At 45.5% G+C, this 8,069-nt stretch overlaps 2 protein-coding genes across 4 annotated transcripts in view; one reads left to right on the top strand and one right to left on the bottom strand.

Annotated features, from left to right (window-relative positions):
• TMEM63B (transmembrane protein 63B) overlaps window positions 1-332 on the bottom strand; it is a 29,521-nt gene extending 29,189 nt beyond the window's left edge. The window contains exon 1 of the mRNA XM_011986817.1: window positions 162-332. The gene's annotated coding sequence lies outside the window, so the exon portion shown is untranslated. The remainder of the gene's footprint in view (window positions 1-161) is intronic.
• The window catches only part of MRPL14 (mitochondrial ribosomal protein L14), a 13,916-nt gene continuing 5,889 nt past the window's right edge, over window positions 43-8,069 (top strand). The window contains exon 1 of one of the 3 annotated variants that reach the window (XM_011986820.1): window positions 43-86. Coding sequence is in view for 1 of the 3 variants with exons in the window: in XM_011986818.1 (XP_011842208.1) it covers window positions 660-674 (15 nt within the window). In the remaining 2 variants the exon portion in view is untranslated. Of the gene's footprint in view, window positions 87-637; window positions 675-729; window positions 1,371-8,069 lie in introns of those variants that run through there. The other 2 variants (XM_011986818.1, XM_011986821.1) reach the window with 2 other exon arrangements.

Genomic DNA, 8,069 nt, shown 5'->3' with positions numbered 1-8,069 from the left:
GTATGGTGGGGTAGTGGGTGGGCGTCAGGCCCCTAATTCTCTCCTTCTCTTCCTTTCTCTCCACTCGGGGAGGCCCACTCCCCGGGGTGAGTGAGGAGAGGCCAGAGTGGGAGGCAGAGGGTCAGTGGGAGGGGTCCCGACGGGGAGGGGAGGCCCCTCACCCGGACCCTCCTCCCTCCGACTCTCCGTGGGCGGCTTCTGCGACTTCCAAGTCCGTGGCAGGCTCTCACCTGCTTTCCCCGGGTTGCGGAGCCGACTTGGAGAGGGCGGGCTGCGTTCAGCTGTCGCAGGTCACTCCAGTGCGTCTCCTCGGGCTTCTCCGCTCTCCGCGCCGCCCTTCCCTTTCCCAACTTGGGTCTGGAGATGAGTTATCCAGACGCCTCTGTGGTGTGAGGATTGAGGTTTTGCTTTCACTCTGTCACGCTGATGAGTGCGCCCTCCCCCAGGCAAGGGGGTTCCCTGGTTTCTCATTTCACCAGAGACTGCATCTATCAGTGATTAAGACTGGAAAGATGAAGGGAGAGACTGAGACTCTTTTCTATATATATGTCACCCACACAAATAGATCACAAAGGCACAACGGGCACCAACCTGGTCATTTAATTTTTGGTTCCTGGAGGGGACAAAAAGGAAGTTTTGCTTTCCACAGCGGACGATGAATGAACTTTGCCACCGTAAGAGAGGGATGGGACTGAATTTATAAAGAGGTTAAAAGGGCATATGACAGACACCTTGGGCTACTTGGGAAACTCTGGGAGTTTGGGAGATACTTAACTCCCAGAGCTGGTGGTGGTGGGGAACTGCCACTGCTGAACAGAAGGACACTGCCCCCCTGGGGGTTTGGATCTTGTAGTTGGTCAGCGTCGCTGCTGTATGCTGGCTTTTCAAGAGTTCATTAGTAGCTTGTGGAATGCAACTGTAAGGTTTGATTTATTGCAGTGTTTTTCAAACTGAATCCTATGGTGAGTTGGAAATCAGTTTAGTAGATCACGGCCATTTAAAACGTGAAACAGAAAATATCAGACAGTGTTGCACTTAGTAAGGGTATTGTTTCTTGACACTTGCTTCAGGTGTACACACACGTGTGAGTGTATTAGAAGGTGTTCTACAGTGTGTTTCTGTAGGTCGCAGTGAGAAAAATTTGAAAAGCATTGGTGTCCTGTGCCCTTCTATTTGCCCTCTTGCCTTTCTTTGCCTGAGTTTTCAGTCACTTAAAATTGTCCGTGAGGATGCAGTTAGCATGCCAGGAATATACAGTAAAGAACAAAGTGGATATTCTTCACGGAGGTTACTGTGTGAGATGAAAGACAGTTCACTATTCATCACTGGAAATACTGTATGTGCTATTGAAAAACAAGGATTTTATTGAGGTAAGAAGTTGGTTGGCTTAATTAGGAAGGGCAGTTTTTCAACTGTGACAGAAAGGAAGATGGAGACGAAGCCCGTTTTTGGTAAGATGCCTGGTGGGAAGGGTCTTTGTAGGCTTGGATTCTGGGAGTTGTGAAATTGGTGTAATCTATTGCATGTGTGGAACAATAAAATTCACTTTGAGGTCAAATAGCATTGTAATGGATATCTGAAAAATGGAAGTGGAGGCCATAGTTATCTGGTTTTTGGACTTCTGAGAATCACTAGAAGGCTTTTTTTTTTTTTGGTTCAGTCTGTCTTGCCCAGGCTGGGGAGATCTGGGTGCAGCAGTGAAATCTCAGCTCACTGCAGCCTCTCCTGGGATCTAGCAATTCTTATGCTTCAGCCTCCCGAGTAGCTGGGACTGCAGGCGCGCGCCACCACTCCTGGCTGATTTTTGTATTTTTAGCAGAGATGAGGTTTCAACATGTTGCCCAGGCTGGTCTCCAACCCCTGGCCTCAATCAGTCTACCCAATTCAGCCTCCCAAAGTTCTGGGATTACAGGCATGAGCCTCCTTGTCCAGCCAGAAGGCATTTTTTATATGTTTTTATTTTTTACAAAATAGTATAGTTATGAGTCTGAGCATGTGGATTCCTGAGCTATTTCTGCCTGTGCCTGATTAGGGTCAGCACCTAATCCTTAAGGAGTGTGTGAGCCATCAAGTGACACTTTCCAGGGCAAGCATTTCAGAAAGCCTGACATGAGAATTAAGTGCCTTGTGGAATCCGTGAAGGAACAGTGGCCAAAATATTTTATTATTGCTCCTGAATATTAAAGATAAAATGTTTCCTGGGGTGGGGGGGGGAAGGAAATAACAACAACAAAATTTCCCTGGAGTCCACTTTTCAGGTAATTGGGCACTGAACATGGTTATTTAGACTCTCCTTAGCTCCTAGAGTCTTCAGTTGCAAGAATCCTTTAAAACCTATTTTGCTCCACTCATGTCTTTGGGATTATGATACCTGGGCCCACCTAAGACGGATTTTCCTACTGTCAGGTTGCTTGGCTAGTTCTTTTTTTTGAAACAGAGTCTTGCTTTGTCGCCCAGGCTGGAGTGCAGTGGCGCAATCTTGGCTCACTGCAAGCTCCGCCTTCCGGGTTCACGCCCTTCTCCTGCCTCAGCCTCCCGCTAGCTGGGACTACAGGCGCCTGCCACTATGCCCAGCTAATTTCTTTTTGTATTTTAGTAGAGACGGGGTTTCACCATGTTGGCCAGGATGGTCTCGATCTCCTGACCTCATGATCCGCCCGTCTTGGCCTCTCAAAGTGCTGGGATTACAGGCGTGAGCCACCGCGCCCAGCACTTGGCTAGTTCTTAGGGCTGTGTGGGGGCTCGAAAAGCAGGTTATGGTTTAGCCTTCTATTTTATAGGCTCATGATTTTTCTGAGTTGTTGCTTACCCCTGGTATGATTTTACATGTGTATTTACAGTGACAACTAGTATGCAAGAGAAGACTGCAGTTCAGATCTCAGAAATGTTCTGGGTCAGGTAATATGCTGAATATTTAAAAAGGTCGTAGTAAAGTAGCTTACCATTCACCAGTGAAACACAACTCAGAGTAGGAAAGCCCTCTGTTAAAAACTCAAAAAATCATTTATGTCTTTAGAAAAGAGAGGAAGCACTTTATCATGTCCACTCTAAACTGAAAACACTTTCAGGGCTGTGATCTTAAAGAGGCATCCATGGTGCTGCCCTAAGAATCAGGGAACAAGCTTGCTCTTCTGGGCCAGGATCTGGTAAACAATTTATCCTGCAGATTTAGTCCCTACTGGATAATTCAGAGAAGGATTGTCCATGTTAAAATGATCCCTTATATGAGTGAAGCTAAAGCACTTCCATTTCCAGACCACTTTGCTTTTCCCAATATGATCTCTGCTTGGCAGAGAGTCGTTGAGACCTGGACAGGTGATTCCAGGGTCACAGACTTGGTGTGAGAGAAGGGGAGGATGGAGTGAAAGAGATACATGCTTTCCATCAGCAGCACCCTCCCATCCCCATTCTTTAACTTTTCCACACTACTCTCCTGCCAGTCTGACATCTTCATAAACCTGGAGCCCACCTAAACCTGGCCCAATGTGAGTACTAATAGGAAGGTAATTACGTATATGATTCAGTAGAATTTTACTTTACCTTGTGCAGTTTATCCTGAGTTGGACCAGATGAAGAATATTACAAATTTATATCTGGATTATAGATGTTTGTATACTTGTGAGGTAGGGATGGGAGGGGGAGCAAAACTAGATAAACTATACAATTATCTCCACATTGAAAAACCATCTTGAATAATTGAAAATTGTCAGATCTGTCTAAGTACTACTGCTTACTTTTTTTTGTTTTGAGGCAGGGTCTCACTCTGTCACCCAGGCTGGAGTGTTGTGTCAAAATGATGGCTCACTGCAACCCCCAACCCCTGAGTTCCAGTGATCCTCCTCCCTCAGCCTCCCAAAGTGGTGTAATTACAGGTGTGAACCACCACGCCCTGCTTTAAATACTTTTGCAACAAGGTGGGGCATAAGTTAGATAAACAAATATAGGACAATAACCCTAGACATGTTTTCCCTTTGTGAAATGGGATTGAGAAATGGGGTTTTCTCAGTGGTAGCTGTGGTGGAAACAGCCGATCATCCTATTGAGGGATACTTTACATTGATAGTGCTGCTGTGAAAACTCACACCTTGGCAGATCTCTCAAAATCAACTTTAGCTTTGGTCCAAGGCTGTCCTGCGTGTAGTGCAGATATTTAATGAAGAGATGGCTTTTTGTTTCCTGAGTTTTTTAAAGATTATGTGGCAGCTTTGCCAAAGGAGAAGGAGTACTTACCCTGTGTGTGGAACATTTATTTGTATCCGTGAAGCTTAGTGGCTAAAGCAGCATCACTGTGCAAGAATTGTGCAGTGTTTAATAAAAACAGCCTTGGGCTCTGATCTGGGCCTTATTGCCTTTTAACCTTGGGTGAGTCAGCCAACAAGCTTTGCATTTCTGTCTTCATTTCTCCAACTCTGTGGAGCCTGCAGAACTGTTCAGAATCATTAGCAGATTCAGCCCCCTTGCAGACTGTTGGTCTTTCCTGTTTGTCTTTGTTTCCATTGGGAGCTCAAACTGAAATCTTCAAAGAAAGTGATCTGTGTGAAAGTACTTTGAGAATTATAACATGCTGTTGTGTGAGGTTACCAAACCACGCACACACCACACTTCCTAAAAGGAAATAGTTGGGCAGCAAAAACAGTAATGAGTCTGTAAGCAACAAATGAAAGTACTTATTGGTCCAGAATGGTTGAGGAGAAACCTGAGATGTGAGGGGTTGTGTCTGCGTGACAGGACAGAGGGTCCCAAAAATTCCTTTTTGTTTTTGATTTATCAGAGCTGCCAGGCCTTTGCTTTTCCTATTTTGATTAAGAAGGACATTTATACTCTCACACTGGCAGAGTTTGTCTTTTTTGCATCTGGGCTTTCCATTTGATTTTTCAGTGTCTCTTTTCCTGTCCGTTACATACTAGCAGAACCTCCTTTAAAGGCTCATTTGTGATTTTGCTGAACTTTTTGTTTTCTCCTTTTTCTATAGAGGCCATTCCCCTTGAAAGGTCTTTAAAATGTAACCTGCCAGGTACCTAAAGATTGAAATTGTTTAGGTAGAAACAATGTATAATTATATATAGATCTGTGATACTAAATATATTTTGCTGATCCTCAAAACTTAATGGTACTTTCCAGCATTCCACAAAGCATCAGAGGTACAGACTCTTTGTGTCTGCCCTTCCAACTCAGAGTAGCTAAAAATGAGCTCTCTGGCAGAGGACGGTGGCTCACGCCTGTAATCCCAGCACTGTCGGAGGCCGAGGCGGGCAGATCACGAAGTCAGGAGATCGAGACCATCCTGGCTAACACGGTGAAACCCCGTCTCTACTAAAAATACAAAAAATTAGCGCCTGTAGTCCCAGCTACTCGGGAGGCTGAGGCAGGAGAATGGCATGAACCCAGGAGGTGGAGCTTGCAGTGAGCCGAGAGCGCCACTGCACTCCAGCTTGGGCGACCGAGCAAGACTCCTTCTCAAAAAAAAAGAAAGAAAGAAAAAAGCACTCTGTGCCTGTGAGGCTCTCCCAAGTCACTGGGAGCCTGGGTAAAGGGCACAAGAAAAACCACAAACCCCGCTCACATGGAGCCTCTCTGGAGCTGGAGGTTGAATTATAAATCAGTTCTTTTTTTGTTTTGTTTCTGAGACAGAGTCTTACTCTGTCACCTAGGCTGGAGTGCAGTGGTGTGATCTTGGCTCACTGCAACCTTTGCCTCCCAGGTTCAAGAGATTCTCCTGCCTCATCCGGGGACTGACTGTAGCTGGGACTGCAGGCACATGCCACCATGCCCCGCTAATTTTTGTATTTTTGGTAGAGACCAAAAATTTGGTATTGTTGGCCAGGCTGGTCTCAAACTCCTGACCTCAGGTGATCCGCCCACCTTGGCCTCCCAAAGTGTTTGGATTACAGGCGTGAGCCACCGTGCCCAGCCATAAATCAGTTCTGTCCACTTAATAAGAGAGTTACTCAGCTGTAGGTGTGCTAGGCACAGTTCTGGGCACTGAGTGTCTGGCACCAAGCAGAGCAAGGGCTAGTCCCTGCTCTCACAGAGCATGCAATCCAATGGAATCTGTAGGGCGATGCCAATTTCCCCATATTCCATTGAAATCCTTAGTCCTCCCTTGCCTCTGCAACTGAAGGGAGATCTTAAAGCAAGATGGAAAATGAGCATGGCTTGGATTGTATTAATTTCTTTTTTCTTTTCCTTCCACCCACCCTCTCTTCCCACCCCCGACCCCAGCTCTTTTTAAGGAGAAGTTGATTCATTTTCTAAAACAGGAGGGTAATACTTAGTGCTGATCAGGAAGTGGCATGAAAAGCCGTCTCTGGCACCAAAGTTTTCCAAATACCTGGCCTCCTCTAAGTGAGAGTGTCGTAGAGAAGGGACTATCGTTGAAGCCAGTCTCCTGTGCACAAGACTCAGAGTGACATTCCTTGTGAAACAACCATTGTATATAGACTAGGTCTGAAGTGATTCAGAATCTGTGTCCATAGGATAGATTTATGCTAGGAAATAATATCAGGGTCCATCAAAGTTGCTTTGAAGTAAATTGCTGCCTCCATTGCTCTTCCCTGATCTGAAGCAGTTATTTTAGTGGTGGGATGAGGCATTTTCCATAGTGGACAGTATAGGCACCAGGCCCAGGAGGTGAGTCCAGGGGGCCTGGAAAAAAAGCACGGGCTAATCTTCCATGATTAGCACCATCATTCTCTTACAGCGTGTTTGCCTGACATGTCCTGGTTCCGAAAATACAGATAAGAGCTCTACCGTGTCTGGATTTCCCTCCGTCAGAGCTATGGGGGATCTGTCTTATCTCTTGGCTACCTCATTTATTTTATTCAACAAGTATTTATTGCACTCCTACTGTTACTATCAGGACTGGCTGGGGTCTTTTGCTAGGGTGGAAGAGGAGGGTACAACAGTTTGTTTTTTTGGAGGGATACAGGACATATATACAATAAGTGAATGTATTTGGTTCTTTTGTGCTTTCAAGTTCATAGGAATGCTAACTGCTGGCCATTTGATGTCTGAGTCCTTTGGGTTTAGGTCTAGAGGTCAATATCAGATCCACTAAAGAGCTGGTGAAAAGTCACTGAATTGGGAAATGCTCCCTAGAGACATGAATATATCACTCTTGTGTTTGAGGGCAGTACAGGTAATCCTTACCATCAGAGTCTGTGTGGCTCCTGAATTCCTGTAGCATGTTCAGATGCCATGTTGTCAGAATATCTGGTTTCTGAATTTTGGATAGCGAGTAGGAAGAAATAGAATGTTAAAGGACATCAGCCTTATCTCAAAGTATCCACATTTACTCAGTGTCGGTGTTTGGATAGTGAATATTGACTCTGAGCGTTGCACTGGCACAAGGATGTCCCAGTGTTCAGGAGGGGTAGCAATTGATGCTGCTGTTTGACACAAGACTTTGTGGAGGAGATTCTTGTGGAGCTGGATCACATTTGGCTGGGCAGAGATGAGTGTTGGTTGTGGAGATGGCATGAGAGCAAGGTGCAGAGAGGAGGCCTGAGTTTGTGTTTGTGCACTGACAGCCTTACAGAGTTTAGGGAGGTGCTTTGTGATGACACCTGAGTCAGGAAAGTTCTGGGAAGCCCTTAAGTGCTTCTGCAGTTCTTGGACTAATATCAGCGTTCTTGAGGAAGCAGTGTGGTGCTGAGAGGCAGGGTGTTGCACTTCTCGGGAGAGGGAATGTGGGTGGTGCTGGGTGAATCTTGAGGGTTCTGTGGAGTCGCTCAGGAGACTCTTCTCCCCCAGGGAGCCAAAGGCCTGCCAGCATCAGATGGGAACAGCTTGGCAGGGATTTGAGCTAACGCAGCCTGGACCAGAAGGACTCTACTTTTCAGAAGTTTTGTTTGTTGTTTGTTTTTTTTGCCAGTTTTTAGCTATTGCTCTGAGTATGGATCTCTTCTTGCCTCCTGTACTACAAATTGTCTTCAAAACTTAAATTAGATTAAAGGGAATAATTTTTCACCTGGTATGTGTCTCCATTTCAGTTGATTCAGCTAGCACTGAATTGACTGTGAGTAAAATGTGCATGTGACGTCAGGGTTCTTTTTTTTTTTTTTTTTTTT

The sequence above is a fragment of the Mandrillus leucophaeus genome, unplaced genomic scaffold, assembly GCF_000951045.1.
Source record: "Mandrillus leucophaeus isolate KB7577 unplaced genomic scaffold, Mleu.le_1.0 Scaffold3, whole genome shotgun sequence".
NCBI classification, from domain to species: domain Eukaryota; kingdom Metazoa; phylum Chordata; class Mammalia; order Primates; family Cercopithecidae; genus Mandrillus; species Mandrillus leucophaeus.
The sequence above is the reverse complement of the archived record's forward strand: the minus strand, read 5'-3'. Positions and strand labels throughout refer to the sequence as shown.